This window comes from Centruroides sculpturatus, unplaced genomic scaffold (assembly GCF_000671375.1).
Source record: "Centruroides sculpturatus isolate CEXI.00-Female unplaced genomic scaffold, Cexi_2.0 scaffold146, whole genome shotgun sequence".
Classification (NCBI taxonomy): Eukaryota; Metazoa; Arthropoda; class Arachnida; order Scorpiones; family Buthidae; genus Centruroides; species Centruroides sculpturatus.
The window spans coordinates 156,090-178,302 of NW_019384292.1; the positions used below are offsets into that span (position 1 = coordinate 156,090).

The window sequence follows — 22,213 nt, forward strand, 5'->3', positions numbered from 1 at the left end:
TTAAGTAAGATAAATTGTCGATGTCGCGTAACTCTTAACGTAACGGCGTAACGCCTTGAAGTATATTGAGTGTGTCGAATTGTACTGTAGTTAGTTCAGGAAGTTGTCCAGGAGTCGTTCAACCCTTGTCTTCTTTATTTAGGTCAGAGGCTAAAAATGTGTGTCGAAGGGGATCGAAGCGCGGGCGGATTTTAAGAATAGAATAGTACCAGTCGACCCCCCCTATAACACTGTTGATTTTTCCGTTTTATATGAATTCCATGTTGTACGAGTCACTTAGATTTTACAAATAAGTGTGCCGGGCTGTGAACAGCTCATGTATTTGTAAAATCTAAGTGACTCGTACAACATGGAATTCATATAAAACGGAAAAATCAACAGTATTATAGGGGGGATCGACTGTATTTCAAGTCGATACTGAAAAAACAAAGTGGTAGAGATTTATTTTGATAATTGTCACCTTTTCGGTCGTTGAACCAGATGAAAGGTCACGCTCTGAAAATCTCCAAGGGCACTACGAAATTCTGTGTGACGTATGATTTTAAACACCGAGTATCGTGCTATTGTTTTACGTAGCTGGTAAGAAACGTGTTAATTCGCTGCGTGACGTTATTCGGTTTCATCTGCGTAACCGGGGTATGTTGTGTAAGTGTTTGTTTCTAGTGTAGAAGATCGATAATAAATCAAAAAATACAGCTGACAGATCGTAACGAATGCATTTTTCTAAAAGTTACTCGTTTTTTTTTTCCATCTCGTTAGGGTTTTTATTTCGAAAAATAAGGGAGATTATTAACACACTTCAGTTCGACTTTTCGCTTGGATATCGTCCAAAATCACCCTTCTACAGTAACGCAAACGTAACTTCTTACTTTTGTGGTTCGTTACGTTTGTTTTAATTAAAGAAAAAGGGAAAAAACGTTTAAAAATAAATAAATAAATTGCGTTACGTCAATTTAATATATAAGAATTTAAATTGCTTTGGGGGGGTATGAGAATTGCTGACGTAATCAAAAATACACACGTATCAGCCCCTCTTTTCTACTTCATCACATTATAACGATTCGAATGAAGAAACTTTCTTTGATCCGTCCGTTTGTCGGTACAAACAATCGACGTGTACGAATTATAATAGTGTAGAGCAGGGCTCTAGCATCTCAGTTTTGTAATTAAACATTATCTTTTCCTTTAANAATTGCGTTACGTCAATTTAATATATAAGAATTTAAATTGCTTTGGGGGGGTATGAGAATTGCTGACGTAATCAAAAATACACACGTATCAGCATTTTCTGGTGTTCTCTGTCTGTGGTTCCACTGGAATTTAAGCAATTTTTTTCCCTATTTTAATCGTGTGCTAAGACATTGTTTAGAACCCGTTTAGATAATTTTTATGAGGGTTATTTATAACTCCGAAGTAAATAACCCCAATAAACTCGTTGTTAAGGAGTAACAATGCATACGCTTTCTACCGTTACACGTCAGTTTTCTTTCGATTTCTTCCATGATTTTTGCCTTATAAAATAATTCGTAACATATGATTTTCGTAACTTTATTGACTTGTTTTCGAAGTACGCTTCTTAGATATCGATCTGCGTAAGAGCCGTGTTTTTTTATTTCGGGGTCAAAGGTCGAGGTTATCGTATCTTTCGGAAGCAAATGTGGGAACGTAAGAAATGTAGCGGTTGGGTAAATGAATTTGCTACCATTTTCAACACCCCGCGCGGCACCCCCTCTTCGCTGATGAGACATTTGAGACAGAGCACGCAGGGGGGTGGAAGCTCCAAAGGAAGTGCACGTCACTCCTTTCTTCGAGGGTGTTTCAACGCTTATAACTTACAAAAAAACTCCAATATTTGCACCCGAAAATTAGCATTTTCGGGTGCATCATTTGTGGCAACCCTTTCTTATTTAAGACAGAACAGGAGAGGTGTAAGCTCGTTTTCTTGGTGGGTGTTTTTCACTTAAAACTCGCCAAAAAAAAATGCTATTTCTTAGCCAAATTTATGCAAATTTGGCTCGGGAGTCGCCATCTTTCCTTCTTAAAATAACGTTTTCGTGCGTAGAGAGTGAGAGTAATTAAGTAGAAAGTGAAATCTAAACCGTAACCGCGGACAAGTTGGGTCATGTTTAAAGCTAATTTATTACTAACGAAGATAAATGGACGATTGGATCGATTCGTTGTCAAACATTTTCATTAATTAAAACTCGAAAAGGAGCTTAATAACTCATTAACTCTTTCTTCTCGCCCAGATAACGGCGAGCCAGTCACGTGGTGGGGCTTTTTATGCAAATTAGCACGCTCTCGTGCAAACTCGCCGCTTCGATTACGAAATTGGAATTTCGCCTCGTTCTCTCGGTTAAAAATAATATTTTGAAAGGTGATTGGTCCAAATTTTGTCTCTCGTTTAATCAATTCCGGCGAATAATTGAAGTGTTTAATTAAAGTAAACAAACGAGGTGAAGTCCGCATATTTCGCTGCAATTGCTGATTTATTTTCTGTCTCTGCGAAGTTCAAAGGTAATTTTTAGGGAAATTGTAGGGAAAACTTTTCTTTTGGGGAAATTTTAGGGAAACTTTTCTTTTAGGGAAATTTCATGGAAAACTTTTCTTTTAGGGAAATTTTAAGGAAACTTTTCTTTTAGGGAAATTTTAGGAAAATTTTTCTTTGAGTTTTTTTCAGAAAAAATCCCTCAAAATGTTCGAAATTTTCACTCAAAAAACGAAATTTGTAGGTGGTTTAGCGTGGTGCTCAAAAATCACCGAAAACAATTTGGTTTTTCTTACACGCCAGCGCACTTACACACTAAAAAATCACTTTGTTGTGTTTTCGGGATTAAGGTGGACGTAAAATTCTCTTCCGCTGAGAATACTTTCAGGGAATAATTCGTGAAAATAGCATCTAAAACCCTCCCCTCCCCCTCTGTACGTAGATGGGCGAATACATAAAAACGCGTTGTACTCTACTTTTTGTGGGTGTATTTTTAGAAAACTCTTCTGAAATCAGCCACACGAGACGGGGATGGTTAAAAAAGAACCCCCTTTTATAAAATTAGAAATTGGTTAATAAGCGATGGTGGCTCTTAATTCGGCGCCATTTTAGTGCGGCGGTGTGACAGTTATTCTAAATCTTGGCGAAAATCGGGGCGAAGGAACCGTTGGATTGCCAAAAATGAAGGAGGAAAGTGCTTAAAATCGGTGGAAAGTTCGCTTGGAAGGAAGCCAAGAGGGGGGGAGTGACGGTTGACAGTTGTAAATGAATAGAGACACCGACTACACTCCGGGTGACGTCTAAATCCTCGCGAGATTCCCCCCGCGTGCAGAAATCACGTGCGTCACTCCATTGGTTTCCCAATGGTTATTTTGTGGTTTCGATGGAGAAGTGAACCACAAAAGATCCTCTATTTTTTTTTTCGGCGCGTGATTTCGGGAATTTATAAAGAACGGCGAGCGTAGAAACGGTTAAACGGGAGGAGAAACAGGATGTACTTTGTTAACTCTGATTAAAATATAACCGGGTTTTAAAATTGTTCTGACTCGAGCACGTGACCCGAATTCTTTTCCGCGTAATCTGCGGGGGTCATCGATTGTTTATAACCCGCCGCGACCTTCGACCCTTAGCGTTTATAGGCGGAAACGGAACGACGCCTTTCTACGCCGAGTAACAAACTGGAACACGTGTTCTGTCGAAAGGGGGGAAGGCAACGAGTCTGTTACTTCCATTACGTCTACAGGAAGCGGAGAAGGTCAGAGGTCGAGCGTTGGTAATTTTCTAGAACCGCCGTTGGATTTCCCGTTCGTTTGGCTGTCTGTCGACGTATTGGAGACAGTAAACAGATTTCTGGAGGGGAATTTTCACTTTTTCACTCGTTACTTGGAGGGGAATCTTCACTTTTTCACGCGTTACTTGGAGGGGAATCTTCACTCTTTCACTCGTTACTTGAANGCAGGATGACAATTTTTGGCCTTCACCACGGTGACGGAAACTACCCGACATTAAAGTGAATATATAAACCGAAATCCTCCTTCGATTCCCCCCTGCCGAAATTCGTATAAAAATCTTCTAACATCTAGTTACGGAACATTAGCCTTCGCTTCAGCTAAGTTGGAGTTACGGTGTTAAGAAGTTATGTTTAATCGAACGTACGGTTTTATTAGAAAGTAAACTTTAAAGACTTAATTTTTTACATCATAAAATCTTCTGAGCAAAGATTTTAATTGCGGAAAACGTGAAGTTACTAGACAGAGTGGTTTTCGTACCGTAACCTCGTTTGAAGAGGATGCGGTTCGTTGGATCGTAATTAATGTTTTTCTTTTCTAATATTTGTCGTAATTAGGGATATTCCCCAAAAGGAAAAAATCACGTCGCGTATTCTTCTATTAGTTTAGCTTCAATTTGCTAAAGTTTTTTTCCCTCGATTTTACGCTATTTGTTTTACCTTAATTCACGCTGCCGAACGACGGAGATCATTCGATTTAGAACAGTAGAAGTAATCAGTCTGTGCGCATTATACGTTGTTTACCTGTTAACTGATCCCCGAATAATGAGTATTTTATGAACCGTTTGACATTTACTACCCTTCTACCCTTTGTTTCTGTAATTGTTCTTTCATTAAACTTCTTTAAACGAGCGACATTTCTTGGAAGATGCGGGAAGGATCTTACTCGAAACTTCTTTTCCTATCCTAATTAATGAAGTATATTTTCTCTAATCATTGTTAACATTAACAATAGAATGAAGGTGAGTATTAAAATCTAATTTGCATATTAATTAAAAGCTCGAAAATCGTAAAAATACGCGCAGTTTGTATCGATTTGCTACTGTAAATCGTCGCTAGGGTCTTTCGTAGTTTTCATATTATAAAGGAGGGTGCGTTTAGTTTAAGTGTGTTTTTTTGCTTCGAGAGGCTAAATTTATTTATTTTTAATGTTCTAGATTGGTTTTTATGTCGTTTGATGTTTACTTTTATGAAAATTTATGATTTAGACGGAATTTTTTTTAGGTTTTAAGTCGCATTATCAAATCAGTTTCGTGCAACACCTGATTGAAAAATCACGTTTTCAATCGATCGAAGCTATAAATTCGTCCAAACGTAGATAATTCGTAGCGGATAATTAATTACTATTTCCAATTAGAGCGTAAATTCTCGAATCGGATCGATAGATACTACAAAATTGATAGTGTATGGCATTTGCACAAGGAGGAGGAGGAACGATCCTCTTCGATCATCATCCAATCTGGAGTGTATCCGTTTGAAAGATGCTCGTAGCAAATAGATCCTCTTATTCATCATCTTGTCTAGAAAGTAGCTAAATGAGATTTTCTTCAATTATCATCTAGTATAGAATGTATCTGTATGAGAGGATGATTGCAATTAAGAGATCTTCTCGTCCAACCACCTGATGTCTCTAGAATATAGCCTATTTGGATGAGATCCTCTTCACTTACCTTCTAGTCAGGAATATATCTGAATGGAAGATGCTCGCAACAAAAAGACTATCTTCTCTAATCAGCTTCTAAGAATGTGTCTGGATGAGATCCTCTTCAGTCAGTTTCTAGTGTACAGTGTATCTGGATTAGATGATATTTGCAACAAAGAGAACTTCTTCTCCAACCACGTTGTCTCCAGAATATATTTAGATGAGATCATCTTCAATCAACATCTAATCCGGAATGTATCTGGATGAAACATGCTCTCAACAAAGAGATACTTTCCAATCATCATCTATGTCTAGAAGGTATCTGGATGAGAAACCCACAACAAAGATAATTAATCATTGTCTGGATTGTCGTCATCGAGGTAGAGAAGTGGAAATAAAAAATAAAAAGGCACTTTATTCTTTCCAGTTTGATACTTTTGGCAAAAGAAGACATTTTCCAAATGAAAAAACAACCTTTCCAGAAGGATCTTAACCATGAAAATGTCAAAGTAAAAACCCTCCTCTTTCCGAAAATGACCAAACCAAACATAAAACTCTCTTTACTATTTTTACTTTTTTCCCTAGTTTTTGCTATCCCCAAATTCTTGCCCGTGTTACGGTATCGATTTACGAGCTTAAAGGGTTCATTTAAGAAAAAGTATCGTAGCAGGATGACAATTTTTGGCCTTCACCACGGTGACGGAAACTACCCGACATTAAAGTGAATATATAAACCGAAATCCTCCTTCGATTCCCCCCTGCCGAAATTCGTATAAAAATCTTCTAACATCTAGTTACGGAACATTAGCCTTCGCTTCAGCTAAGTTGGAGTTACGGTGTTAAGAAGTTATGTTTAATCGAACGTACGGTTTTATTAGAAAGTAAACTTTAAAGACTTAATTTTTTACATCATAAAATCTTCTGAGCAAAGATTTTAATTGCGGAAAACGTGAAGTTACTAGACAGAGTGGTTTTCGTACCGTAACCTCGTTTGAAGAGGATGCGGTTCGTTGGATCGTAATTAATGTTTTTCTTTTCTAATATTTGTCGTAATTAGGGATATTCCCCAAAAGGAAAAAATCACGTCGTGTTTGCTACTAAATCGGAAAAAATCACGTCGTGTTTGCCACTAAATCGGGAAAAATCCCGTCATGTTTCCCACTAAATCGGGAAAAATCACGTCGTGTTTGCTACTAAATCGGAAAAAATCACGTCGTGTTTGCCACTAAATCGGGAAAAATCCCGTCATGTTTCCCACTAAATCGGGAAAATCCCGTCGTGTTTCCCACTAAATCGAGAAAAATCACGTCGTGTTTCCCACTAAATCGGGAAAAATCCCGTCATGTTTCCCACTAAATCGGGAAAAATCCCGTCATGTTTCCCACTAAATCGGGAGAAATCTCGTCGTGTTTGCCACTAAATCGGGAAAAATCCCGTCGTGTTTGCCACTAAATCGGGAAAAATCCCGTCATGTTTGCCACTAAATCGGGAAAAATCACGTCGTGTTTTCACTAAAATAAGAAAAATCTCGTCATTTTTCGAACGTAAACTGAATATTTTAAAAGTTTTTTTTTGAAACGTGTTTTTCTAATGTCGTTACAGTTTTCCAATAATGTCATTCTAATGACCGGAAAATAAATGCAATTTTTTATCTATTTTTTTTAATCTGAAATGACCTGTTGTAGAACGAATAGAAAACCTTTACATTAAGCAAAACGGAAATAATTTATCGTAACGTTTGTCACGCTTAAGTTACGCTGGAACAGATACTCTACAAATATATTCCAGAACTCGATAACTGGGGAGTTATCTACCGTAAACATTCTAAAAAAATCTCCAAAAATGTAAAAAAAAAGAAAACCATTATTTGTGGGGGAGGTTAAAAAACCAATCAGACAAACCACGAAGCAAGAATAAGTAGCGAAATCCCCCCCAAGATGAGAAATTTTGATAACTGAACGTCACTTCTCGAAGCAATAGAGCTGTTTGTGTCACCTGAGAAGGTGGAAAACGTGTTAATAACTATTTTCTACCCCCCTGTAGAAAGGTTTTTTTGAGGGGAGGAGAAGAAAGCCGCAAGGTTTTAACACTTTAAAGGTGGTTTTTTTTTGCAGATTTCTCCAGTGAATTTTTTTTTTTTTTTTGGATAATCGGAAATTCTAGGCGGGAATAAGTCACCCCCGGAGGGACATCTGTTAGTGACACTATCCACTACACTGCCCGATCTGTCGTTTGTCTTCCGTTTTCTTGTTATCCAAGAATAATAAAATTGACACGCGATATATTACGTAGACGAAGTGTCTCCGACATTTTGTTTTCTTCCTTGTCTCGCAGCTTCCGTGAAACACAAGACGACGTCACAATACTTCCGACAGTTTTGTTTTTTTTTTTTTTTTTTTTTAGATTTTGCAGTATAAAAGCGGCTTTTTTAAAGTCTCTATCGCCGATTTTTATATGATTTTAGTGTTTTCTATTCCCTTCTGGAGGAATGAATTGTGTTTTTTTTAGTGAAGTTATAAAACTTAAGCTTATTTAGAGTCTTTTTGGAAGTAGTCGAATTGGAATTTCTTCTTCAAAAAATTGCTTTAGAGGATGTAAATTTTTAATTAGACCGTGGTGCAATAAAAAAAGTAGGGAAATTGGACCATTAATGTCTTGCATAATGTCAAATTTACCTGTTCCTAAACACGCGAGCATCCTAAAAAAACATTAAAATATCGTTATATTTACATAAAGGAACTCGTACTTGAAGTTAAATTAATTCTTTCAGCTTCTAAACATGTTTTATTAATAGAGAAAATGATTCTTTAGAAGGAAAAATCCGTTAATTCGAGATCAAACAATAATACTTGCTTTACAGATTTGTGTGTCAAAATACACCCATTTTGCTGTGTTTTCAGGTGTTTTGTGTGTCGAAAAAGCAGTTTCTACACTAAAAAAAACCATTTGTATTTTCGATTTTCTGGTATTTTTAGAACGTTTAAAGCCAGAATCGAGTTTTATCTGATACAAAAAGGGGGGATATATAAACAGGAATCGATGGATATCAGCCAGATACAAACACACTGTTTAGCAGTTTAATACTTATCTACGGGAGCGTAATACGAATTGTGTACGGTCCATAACGCAGTTTTCTTATTGATAAATGGGGTGACCCAATAACGGGTGGTTATTTATTATTTAAAGGGGTGGAGAAGTTAATCCCGTGTATGGGGTGGGGACTGGAATACATCGGAGATAACGCAGTAGATGTTGGGTCGAGGGAGGAGTTTATAAGGTGTCTCGTTATTGGCAGAATGGAGCCCGATCCTTGATGCAAAATCCCCAGTTGCCAAATACGTGGAGGTATTTTTAGACGAGACCGAGTGTGATCCCACGTGCGTAATTGTACACGATATTTTTAAATGCGACTTACTTCCGGTTGTCGTGACCTTGACATTACCGTTACATTTGCTCTGACGTCATCGACCCGTTTACCTTTCACCCATTTCTTACCAGTTTACCCAGTTTAAAACTGGGACGTTCGACTTTTCCCTCGTTTCATTTTATTTTTATTTTTTCATTTTTAATTCTGTTCCATTTTAATTTAAGTGCGTAATTCTGTTCGTTAATACGTAATTTAAATTTTTAAAAAATATTTTAAGCGCTCGCCCTTACCGTTTAGTTTTTTGATCGTTTCCAAGACGGTGTCGCCATCTCGTGCGCGAAAATCGCACGAAATTTTTAAATGGACGGAAAACCACGTGGAGTTTCCCGCATTTTCTTCACGTGTTTCACAAGTTACACCACGAGACACCTCTCCCGTGTAAGTAAATAATTGACGTAACACGTGACGTCAGCTCGGATTTAGTTCGAAATTTCACTACCAGGAGAAGAAATGTCGTCTTTATCGTCATAAAAAGGATACCGTTGGTAATTTGAATGCAGTGTATTGTTAAAAACAGGGGATACAAAACGGAATTAACAGAAAGATTTGGCTTAAACTGATGGCGACGGAATTCTGTCCCCATTTTTTCTCGCACTGTCAACGTTAAATCGCGAGGTTCGACCACAGGTCTTTACGTCAAACAATGAAAATATTCTATAATACGAGAGGCATTGTTTGGTTTTAGCAATTCGGTGTCGAGATTTGTAAACACTTAACCGTTTAAACCGTGCCACAGTTTCCAATTCTCACTCATTTCTGGCATAAATGATAGCAAAACCTTTATAACATTCCATACAAATTGTTACAAATGATAGGGTATTCTACGTAAACAATGGAGGCTTCACGTATTCTAAAAAAAATGGCCGACAACGATAAACAAACCGACCTTGGAAACAATGAAACAAAGGCTAAACGGAAAGTTGTATTACTGTAATTTGTGAAATTTTTGGAAATTTAGTAATTGCAGAAAAAGAGTATTACAATAAATGCGTTCTGTGTACTGTACAATGGGCACTATTTGTTATACGAAAACACCATTATGTAGGCTACAGACTTAAAATCCTTTTTTGATTACCTTTAGCCAGTGAAGGACGAGCTTTTGTATCTTTCTAACACAAGTTTTCTATTGTTTACGCTGCCATTATCATCCATTGGGGAGGGGGGCAAAATTGTATGAAGGCGCGAGTTTTTAAATTAGGGTTTCCACTTGTGTCACTGTTTGTTGTGTGAGATAATAACTAAAATTGAGTAATACACGCCATTCATTTACCTTTAAACATGTCAATTTTTAGGGAATTGCTATTCTCTTCACCATTCAAATAGGGTGATTTTGTGTTGAAATATGAGGAACCGGGTGCAGTCCTTAAATGTTTCGTCATACAAATCCTAGCAAATCGAATTGGAGCTTTCGTTTTCGAGGATGAGGAAGGATTTTGGAGCATTTCGGTTGACGTCACACGAAAACATAATAAATGGTAACCAGTTAAAATGGGTAGAAGGTTTTCACGTGGATCCAACAAGGAGCGAATCTTCCAATGAATACAGTACATCTTTGAACGAAATTCATGGATACCGTACAAAAGCGCGTATTAATTATTTCTAAACTGCAATTAAAGTTAATTAACTTTAATTATACACGCTAAAACTAATTAAATATTCATTTTTATAATGGTCGCATTTAATCGATCAATCACAATCGCTTGTTGTAATCCGAAAGTTTTTCGAACTGCCCCGTTATTTGGCAAAGAAAATAGGGCAGAAAAACAATCGGAAGACGTGCAAAAATGCACGAATCGCATGGGAATAACGGGAATGCAACGTACTGTACTTTGAAACGAGGAAATGGATTGGAAGTCCTTCGACTGTCATAATTAGAAGCGATAAGTGGGAGTGGTGTGGAAGAGTGACGAATTAAATGAGGTGTATGATGATCACATGTAGTTCGTGATAATCCCACGTGCCAATAGAATACCTTATCGGGATGCCATCCGAAATATTTGGGCTTTTAATAAATTATTTTAATTTCTTATTGTAAATAAGAGGCTGCTTGAAATCCATTAAGATACCTTTCCTTTAAGGCACTCCTATAAAACATTGTGTTAGAAGTGTAATTGTTGCCACCTAATGTTGTTGAAAATACCAAAAAAAAAACAAGATTTTGAGGAACTAAAGGGGTTAAGTTGTTATTTATGTGTGATAAAAATATTTGGTAGGCTGAATCTGGACCTTACATTGATCTAGAATAGGGCTTCTTAAACTTTCTCCACTCGCAACCTTCTTTTATCCAAGAAAATTTTATGTAACCCCTGGTATACAAATAAAATCACTTGCTGATAAGTCATAGAACAGTTTATTCCAAAACAGTTCTTCGATTTGCATATTATTTTACTATTTATTAATTACAGACAAACAAATTTACTTGTTAATGAGATGGATCTGCTTGTTTATTTATCCATAAAAAATGAAATCTTGACTGAATATTTGATAGTGTAGTATGTGGGGCATCTCCGTTTTTTAGAGTTGATGGATGTTTTGATTTATAGTTGTTGATGCCGCTTTGTATTAATATGTAGTACAAAATTTTACCATTGTCAAAGTTTTTGCAACCCTCTTTGGAGTCACAACCCACAGTTTAAGAAGCCCTGATCTTGGAACATCAGATGATCCAAATTATAGCTGGTTTGTTCTCCTTTCCCATCATCTATTTGTCTTTCAAAAACAAGAAAAACAGAAGATAATATAAAAAAGTAGTTTTAGACAATGAAAATGAGCTTTTCGTAATTGATTTTGACTTGGTTCTGTGAGTCAAACTATTTCACTAATTTATAAATCTTTGGTGCTAGACCAGGGAGGAGTACAGTTGATATTTCTTGAAAAAATCTTTTTTCTAACTCTAAAATAATAGTACGTTCAAGTGCAGAATGGATGTTATTTTGGAATTTGCCCAATCTAATTTAATTCATATTTCTGAACCATTATTACAAGCTTTCCTTGCCCAGTTTTTTACTGGGGATAGTATTGTTTCTGAGTGTATCTTGTATATCCCTCTCCATTTATAGCCCATTAAGACTATCAACTCAATATAATAGCTTTAGAAAACTTTTTACTTCATATAAATATTCCAACTTTGTGTTAAAAGAACAGAATGTTGCCTTATAAAGGTCGAGTCTGATTTTTAACCTCGTGAACTTAGACTTTCAGAAGTTTCAAACAAATAATGAGCTGCCAGATACTTCGCTTCTTTTTCTTGATGTCTCCTTTAGTTGATGCAATCTCCTCACAGTAAAATTATTTAGCACAAGTTTTATCTGCCATAAAGAATCATTCAAATCTATTGTCGTCAGTTTTAACTACTTACCTTCTCTGTCACATTTTATAAACAATTTTTAGACATTCCCCGTGATGATTTCTTACTTGGTCGATCACTTCCAGGTGTTAAAATCGAGCAATACTATAAAAAACACATCAACGAAACGTTAATTTATTCATATTTCCCGACAAGGCGAGGCTTAAAAATAGGCCAATAAAAAAAAAAAACAAAATTCACCGATTTACCACAAAAGGAGAGTCTGGAAGCCTTGGTCATTATTTGGTTATCTCATAGCTTCCATAGCTATGGAGTATGCTCAATAATAATAAATGGTGCTAAAAGTATTGTGTACAATAAAACTTCCAATATAACATTGAAGCAGTCACTAACAGTAATTTTGGCTCTCATTTCTCTTCAGAGTCATTATAGAAACAGTCATTTCTCTTGACTCTATAAGGAATCATAATTGTTCATTATTTTGATAGGTACATCATAAAGTTATAAAATTAGGAATAATTTCTAAAAACTTGCTAACAATACATTGGCAAAATTAAGAACAAACAGAATTGTTTCATCATTCAGTATCTTCAGCCAATCTTCGGAGGCAGTATATAAATTCAACAGTGCCTCTTTGTTTAAGTCTTGCCTGCCTTAATCTCAAAAATAGGACAGAATCACTTATCCATTCATTTAGGAGTATTTTGTTGTGTAGTTTTGATACAACTGATAAGAATATAATGTCTCTATAATTACTTATTTTTGTTTGATCATCTGTTTGAAAAAGCTATATATAATTAATATAATAATACTCAAGGTAAGCATTAGGTGCCAATAGTTAATCATTAATAACAGTACTTAATTAGCCCGATTAATTATGGCAATTGTTTGGTTTATAATAATACTCGTTTGGCTACATTTGAATATTTCTAATATCTCTGCATATTTGTCAAGGGTTAGTTTACTTTCTATGCATATGACGATTGCTCTTTCTTGAAAGACAGTATTGTATGGTTGAGTGGCAAAATTGCAACAGCTATGGCATTCATTAGAATTAAGAAGCAAGAAAGCAGTACTTAGTGGTCTGAAATTGCAGATTATTAATCATAGTATACATTAAATCAATTTTCTCTTGCCAGAATTTTCGTTTATACTATAGAATGGTTGTATTGTTGCCTTTCCTTTATCATTCCTTAATAAACAATAGTTAGATTGCATTTGAATTCTTCTACAAGTTCAAAACAGTGTCATGGAAAGTGCTCTAGTGATCGATAGAATAGAATCTATAGAAGTCAACTGTTATGATCACAAATAGGAAAAGCATTGTATTACAATTCCACATATTACAAGCCTACTGTGTGTTCTATGTGAAGGAAAGATATAATCTTTAGCAATGCTCTTAATATGCTCTGCACTCTAACTGATCATTTTGAATATTAATAAGAAGTTAAAAGTATTGCTGTAGATCATGACTTCTTTCCTGATTTCGCTTCAATAAAGTATTCCAATTTTAACATAATTTTACTAATTAAAACTTAAATTAATGTAAGTATTTTTTAAATTTATTTTTGTAGATCTAGCTGCGGAAAACTTGCTCCAGCAGAGGATAGCGGAATTACACGAACGGCTCCGTCACGCCGAAATGCTAAATCAGGAAAGACGACGGGACATCCTGACACTTCGCCACCACTTTGGTGTCGTCTTGGAGAACGGAAATAAGAAATCCAAGTCTCCTTCTAATTCTTCCACTCACCATCTGGGTCGAGGGGCGCTCTGGAAAGAAACGCAACAATATCTGTCGAATTCTCAAAATGCGTTGGATCTGCAACTTCCGTCGATTCATCATTATTTACCTCACTTAGTTAAATTTCCGGACAGTTTACAACCGGTTCTGAAGCTCTCTAAAGGAAGAACGGGAGGTATACGGAATACAATTGAGTGATTACGAAACATTTTAAATTTTGAATTAAATAAGTTATTTGAATTTTTTTCTAGTGAATATAGTATTAGGAATTCCTACAGTCAAAAGACAAGTTCAAAGTTACCTCTTATCTACATTACAGAATCTGATAGAAAATATGTCTCCAGAAGAGAAACGTGATACACTTATTGTCGTATTCATTGGAGAGGTGAGGAAAATTTATTTAATAACGAAAAATGTTTCATTTTTTAATGTATGTCTTACGTATTATTATACATTATAATAAAATAGAAACACAATAAACCTTCAAATACAAGTCTTTGTCAAATGTTGCTAATTAATACTTTAATAAAATGGAAAACTTTACTTGACCCCTTGATTTTAATTGGTAGTAAGTTATTTAAAATTAAACATTTGTTTTTAGATCTTCTAAGATCTTCATCGGGTATTTTATTGTTTCAAAAATGGAACCCTCCAAAGAATAAGATGTAATTCAAATTTGAAAAATCAGATGTGTATAGTTTTGAGTTTGAATTAATCTTGTTTTTTAGGCAGTTTGCTTTTTCAAATTAATATAATACCTGATGAAGATCTTCGGAGAAGATTGAAAACATTAGTTTTTCTAGACAAGTATCATGGTACTGGACTGGATCAGGATAATGTGGTTGTGTATTGGTACTCTTCATCCAGTTTTAGAGAGATTGCTTATTCCCGTGAAACTTTCATAAGCCAAAATGGCCTAAAGCAAAAAAGCAATTATCATTAATTTATATGGGAAAAACTTTTGAGCATTCTCACACTCATAATTAACTTACTATTATTTTAGGTTTTGTGTGTTATTTGGTAAGATTTAGTATCATTCTTGCTTTTACTATATGTTATGATAAGCACATTGTTTTTACATTTATATTTTATAGAAGCTATGTAGTTACTGGAGAGAGAACTTCTGGTGTAATTAACCTATTCAGAACCCTTTGCTCAGAATCTCTTCCTTTTTGTATACTGCTTAGTTTGATGGTTTTATCAACCATCCCCACAGTTACAAATCACCAATGTCTTTTCTCCAGTTTAGTATTGAATCCTGTAGAATGGCTATGATCAGTTCCTGTGCAGTCTGAATGGGAATATGCTTGGAATCCAGCAAAATAATCTTTGTCACTCCAGTTTGGTATTGCTGTTTATTCAGGAGCAGCTCCTCAGCAATAGCCATAGATATACAATCCTTTATAAGGTTGCCTTTGTGTTCCACCAGTCTAGTATGTAAGATGCTACATGTGTACCAGCATTTAACATTGTTTTCATTCAGGGTGATTGGAACTTTATATACTCCCCCTTCTAGGCCATGAAGAATTCTATTTTGTTCGTTTCTCACTAGTCAAAAATATAGATGTTCAAATTGAGAAACTGAACATATGAATGAAGACAAATTGTTTCTGTAAAAATCTGGAGGAGTTGATATCAGTTATGCTAATTTCTTTGTTATTAATTGGTTATCCAGCAAGTGAATGATCAGGTGATTTGCAGATCTTACATTTCACGTGTCATATTTTTTACAAGTTTGGATAGTTACCAGAATTACCTGAACACTGGCACTATTTCCCTTATGTGCTGAGTTCCTTCTGCAAGTCTACTTTTGAGGAATATACAGAGGTTTTTCTGAGGCTTTTGAGACTGGTATAGCAGATACATAGCAAAGACATATAGATACAGGAAATCTTGGATAGTTTTAAATCTCATCAGTTTGTAACTGTACTTTTGTCCTGGCCAGGGATGTAAAGATTTACAAGTTAAGGAATTTGGTTAGTTTGAAATAAGGCTACTTCGAAATTTGAAGTGAAAATTCTGTCCGAACTCTTTTGTTTAGATCGAAGTGCTATAAGGGAACAATAGACCAACAACAACTCTAATCTGGTCAATATGGCTTTTTCATTAACACATTTTTGGTTTCATCTTACAAATGGACTACCTTTCTTTCTCTTATCTCATAAAATGTGGCTGATTTTCGGGACTGCAAGATTGGGCTACAAGTGACAGATTGAGATATCTGTAGACTCTAGGCTACTACATTTTAGGCCACTTCAAAAATAATATGGGTTACATTTCGAAGAATTCTGCTTTATTTTTTAGAAAACCTGTGGCAACCTGTGAGGTTCTCACTGGACACATGCTGTTTGCCTGCAGTTTAATAATAATATGAATAATTAATGAAAATAATATTCTGTATATGTAGCCAAATTCTTTTTCCTTAACTTAAATCAATTATATAGTACAGAAAAATTTCGCATATTGTACAGAAATATGTAAATCTTGGATAATTCAAAGTCACAATTATTTTGTCCCAAACTATTGAGGATTTTCTGTATTTAAATGAAATGTTGATAGCAAATGAAATAAATAACAATAGCATAGGGGTGGTATTTGTGTGAGGGGGGGGGAATTGCCTATCTCAACTATGTCAGAGTAAGTATTGTTGAATACAAGTACAGTAATTGTATCCACATCATGATGAATGATCAACCCTGGTACAAACGTCCAATTTCTACACATTTGCATACCAACCTACAAGAAATAAATCTTCCACCTGTACATCAAAGTCTCTTGATTCTTAATACCCCATGGTTATACCCTGCAGGAGAGATTCATTTTGACTTGCAGAACTACCCAAAAGCAACAACTCCAAATTCTGTATACCAACAATTATTCAAAGAACACTGATCTCACTATAGCTATACAATACCCAACATACAAATGGTTCAAAATCAACAACGTTAGGAGCAGCTTTTGTCTGCACAGAGACTGTCTATGCTGCAGGGCTGCCTGCAGAAACAACAGTTTATACTGCAGAGTTGTTTGCAATTTTCATGGCTGTAAAGACACAACCACAGACTGTATATATATATATTATAGTCTGACTCTCACAGTGCACTTCAGGCAATTAATAGCTGCAGGATAACAGATCACCAATACTCAACAGCATACAATACCTATTTTCAACATCTCAAAATCTCAAATGTACAGGAAATATAGCCTTCTATTCTGCCCAGATATACAGGACTCCAAGGAAATTAAACTACAGACAAACTCACAAAAGAAGAAAACAGAAACCAAGCAAGAACTTTCAGACCACACTATAAAGACATACACAGCTGTATCATACCATTTGTGTGCCATTTGTTGTTTAGCTGTACATATACAACAAATGGCAAGAGGACTGGGACAACTCAATAATAAACTTCGCACCATCAAACCAGAGTTAATAAAATGGACAACCAGAAAGAAGAAATAGTACTTGCCCAACTGAGAACAGGACATACAAAACTAACACATACTGCATCTATGTAATAATGAGAAACTCAACAATATTCTGAACTTTCCACACACCAGAAACAGCCAGAGAATGCTACATTCAACAACATACATCTTCAGACGACCAATGGAATATACTAGAACTCAACCTACAAAGGCATATCTGATGGCAATAAACTTACATAAACATTTTTTAAAGAAATGATGATGGGATTTGGGGTAAGTTATTTCAGCATGTTTTAAAAATTTTTTCTTCCAATGCCTTGAAACTTGGTTTTATCTTAAATAGAAGACACTGCTGGATTTAAAGAAATCCAAACTTTATTTTTACAGAAATGTGCTGTAAAAATTAAAAAAAATTTGGTTGTCTTAAGCCATCAGCATCCTTCTCAAATCAAATCAGTTATAAGGAGAAAAGGCTAATCATTTTAATTTGAGATGTTTGACTAGACAATAAAATTATTTGTCATTATAAATTGAATATAGCAAAATGTGTGATTTAAATTTTAAAAAATCAAGGCTCTATTTAATTTACTGTAATTTATTTGAAGTAATGTGTAAGTAAATTAAAGAACCTTTCTTTAAAATAACTGTGTATATTACCAATTACATATAAATTGAATATGAATTTTGTATACAAACTTTATATATAATGTTTTAACAGAAATTATTAAAAACCTTTTTACAGTTAATAATAATAGATTTTAACTTTAAGAAAAGAATTCTAAAATTGTTTTTTTTTTAATTAAAGAATTATATAGAAAATGAAAATTACACAAAATTTATTGGCTTTCAAGATTCAAGTAGGAGTTTTTAATATCAATTAAAATACAAACTAATTCTTTTATTTTCCATATATCAAAGGTGAAGCATATACAATTGCCACTGATAGCGTATCTCGCACCCTTGCGCAAGGATGAGAGATCTTACCTTTGTACCATTTGTACTTTATGAGTTAGTATAAATATATCAAGAATTCCTTTTTTCTCACCATCAAAACTCTTTAGATGGTATGAACATCTAGCAAACTCAATTCAAATGTTGTCAGAATGTGTAAGTTTATTCCTTTTATTCCTTGCTTGACAAGAAGCATTTTATCACCAGGACATTGGGACCACTTTGCTCATGCTTGATCATGCAATACTATAAACCCATATAATGCAAATGTTAGTACTTGGACCATTGAAGCTTGCAAATTTGCATTTTCAACATAATGTTTTGTTCCATTTTTATAAATTTGTAATTTAAGGATTTAAATCTGGCACTTAATTAGGAATGTTCAACACATTTGTATCATCATACATATTTCAAAATTGCAGCAGATTCATATTGAATGTCGTCCAAAAAATCGTTTTATTTAAATTTGTATGTGTTCTTCCCTGTTTCAAATGTTCGTGTTCGATATAAAAGTATCTTATTCGCCTAAAGATGACAGAAATACATTCGTCGAAAGCGCTCGAATGAAAAATGCTTAATAACACCACGCACAGTGAGTTTTACTGCTTATTACTTAGGATTGTCTTTTGGCACCTCCTTGATGTGTTGCGTGCTGCCTGCAGTGGGTCTGAGCATAATATAAATTGGTTTGTTTCCAGAAAATGCACCTGTTAATTATTTTACAATGCAGATTACTTTAAAATAAGCATTTTATCTGTATTTTAAACTGCATTTGCAAATTTATCCATGTGCAGATTATCTAGTACTATTGATAATTACTCACAGGATATTAGATACTATTTATTCTTGAACTTGAATTCCTTGGAAGACCAAAGAATTATTTCCTCATACTATTTACTAATATATTGTTAAAATTCTTTAATAATTACATAATGATTATTATTTTTCACGCAATGATACGCTATCTCTGTTCTTAATCATTTTATACACTAGACTTATTGCTATTCATTGACTTATTAATGTAAAAGCTACATTTCTTACATAGTTAAAAGATTGCATTAAACACTTGGTCTATAAATTAGCCATTTTAATAATTGCTATTTTTAATAGCCAAATGTTTAAAACTATATATATAGGGCTTTGTGTTGTTTACTACCCAAACACTGATAGTTGGACATGGATTTGCACTTCATCAACAGGCTGACCATTTTCCAGGTGATCTTCATTTCTTTAACACCTAAATATAGGTGTTTCCTGAAGAAAGTCTTTCCTGGAGGCTTCTTCCTCTTGGCAGATGTCCATTTGGTGTTTTGCCTTCTACCATCAATCCAGTCCTAAGTCCTTTTTTAGTGTGCCAAGTGTATATTCAATTTCATATGATTTTAGATTCTACAGTTCTTATAAATGATTTCACAATATGTAATAGTGATCCTGATTTATGAGAACTTTTTAGAAATGAGATATCTTTATAAATCAGAACCTGACAAACAGGTTAGTCACTGATATAAAAGGAACAAATACAAAATGAAAGAAGTAAAGAAAACAAAAGTTATCATACATTGTTTTTTCTTACCATTAAATAAATAAGAAAATAAAGAAGCAGAAAACAAGTAAAATGCAATGCAAGTAAAGCAAATTTGTCTACTTAGTGCAGCTTACTGAATTTTATAACAACAAAGGATCTATTAAAGTAAATGATTGTAAGAATGGATCAACAAATAACTAGCTGAAAGCAACAGCATAGTTGGTTATTTATTGATTCATCTTTACCCATTGTTGTTAATTAAAATACAAAGTTAGTTCAGGGATGCTAGTCTACAGTTTTAATCTTGTGACAAGACAAGATTCTCATGCCCCATTTGTTATTTGAATGTATTCTCAAAATATTGGCCAAACATCATTGTATCAAATACTGTGTTTTGTCTTTAAAGATAGGAAGAAAGATAAGAAAGGAAATGGTTCATCATTTTGAATTCTTATTAGATAGGATTCATACAGAAATTCTAAAATAAGAATTTAGTAAATTTAAATTTCAAAAATAAAGATCTACTAAGGTGTATTTTTTTATTTGTAGAGTGATCAAGAATATATTAATAAACAAGCATCTGAAATTGAAAATTTGTAAGTATAAATGTTGTTTTATTTTATATATGAAATTAGCAATGAAATTTCAGTTTTATTTGTTCATTTCATTAATTAATTGTATTTTTCATTTAGATTTTATTCACATATAGCTAGTGGAATGTTAGAAGTGATAGCACCACCTGCAAATTATTATCCAGAGTTTAAAAATTTGAGAAAGACGTTAGGCGATCCCATAGATCGGGTCAGGTAATTTTCGGCATGCACTGCCTTCCGTGTTGTTTAGACATCCTTTTTAACGTTTTTGTGTTTGCAGATGGAGAACTAAACAAAATCTAGATTTTGCCTATTTAATGATGTACGCTCAAGCTAGGGGAACATTTTATGTACAGGTAAATCATTAAGTTTAATCATAATCACTTTTCAATCCTTGAGAAAATAGAAATTTAAAGTTAATAAATTTCTAAGTTAGTAAATTTTCAAGTTTATAAACTGAACAACTTTTTATAATTAAGTAGCTGCCCATAAATTAAATAATGCCGATGTGGATGGACAGGTATGTAGGTAATTGCTACAATGCATTACAAGGGGTACAGTGGAACCTGGTTAACTTGAACTTGGATAACTCAGAGGATCAGGAAAAGAAAATGACTAACATAACCAGTTTGATTTAACATGCAAATACTTAACTCAAATGGAAGTTTTGATACAGTATTTTCATAAATTCTTTAGATTTTTATTTAAATAAAATAATTGATGTTTGTCTAGTGAATAAACTAAATCAGAAACTTTATTTTTAGTTGTATGTTGTTCCTTCACTTTCTATAAACATCTCGTCAAGTGACAGAAAGGGAGAAGGTGACCTACATACTGTATCTAGTATTCAAACTTGCTTTTTTTCCTGAACGTTTTGTTGAAAGGTTTATCCAATTATCCGACACAATCTTTTTTTCATTTGATTGTTTTATTTATTAATTTATCAGAGTCAGATTCTATGTAAGAATTTTAACCTTTTTGTGGCAAAATTTCAAAAAAAATAACAATTATAGAACGGCACATTTGTGATTAAAAAAAATAAAAGAAACAGATCGACTGTAGGTGAAAAATATCACAATTTTAAAAAATACTTACTAAACACTTATTGAGAAATGCTTTCCATTCACTTCTAGCTTACTTAAGCATTTTTGAGTTTCTGGACAACACCAAGAAGTTTACGTCGACACAACGATAGTACATAATAAAACCCATGAAAATATAATATGGATAGTTTATTATGGGTCAGCAATAAATCAATGCACAAAATCTCGATTTTTAGCCAAACCTCATAACTCAAAACTTTTTAACTGACGTCCAAAAATTTTTCCTGACTAATTTGAGTTAATCAGGTTTGCTTGACAAGAAGCATTTTATCACCAGGACATTGGGACCACTTTGCTCATGCTTGATCATGCAATACTATAAACCCATATAATGCAAATGTTAGTACTTGGACCATTGAAGCTTGCAAATTTGCATTTTCAACATAATGTTTTGTTCCATTTTTATAANATTTTTAGCCAAACCTCATAACTCAAAACTTTTTAACTGACGTCCAAAAATTTTTCCTGACTAATTTGAGTTAATCAGGTTCCACTGTATTTACAAAAACATTATGCAAACTTCAGAAATAAAAATGAATCCCAAGGGTTCAGAACCTAGCATTACATAATGAACCGTATTGTTTTTTTATATCACTGCTTTGTACATTGATACATTGGTTCTCCATGATGTAATTATTTTAATACCGTTAAGAGTTCAAGGATATGCATTACATAATTTTGGAGGCAAGTTTATGCAACAGCATTACTAAGCACAA

General features: G+C 34.2%; 1 protein-coding gene across 4 annotated transcripts in view; it reads left to right on the forward strand.

Annotated features, from left to right (window-relative positions):
• Positions 1 to 22,213, forward strand: part of LOC111620969 (alpha-1,3-mannosyl-glycoprotein 4-beta-N-acetylglucosaminyltransferase B-like) — a 171,390-nt gene that overhangs the window by 133,822 nt on the left and 15,355 nt on the right. For all 4 annotated transcript variants that reach the window (XM_023364044.1, XM_023363333.1, XM_023364705.1 and 1 more), the window contains 5 exons: positions 13,727 to 14,071; positions 14,148 to 14,281; positions 20,351 to 20,397; positions 20,494 to 20,607; positions 20,675 to 20,750. In XM_023364044.1, the coding sequence (XP_023219812.1) occupies positions 13,727 to 14,071; positions 14,148 to 14,281; positions 20,351 to 20,397; positions 20,494 to 20,607; positions 20,675 to 20,750 (716 nt within the window). The remainder of the gene's footprint in view (positions 1 to 13,726; positions 14,072 to 14,147; positions 14,282 to 20,350; positions 20,398 to 20,493; positions 20,608 to 20,674; positions 20,751 to 22,213) is intronic.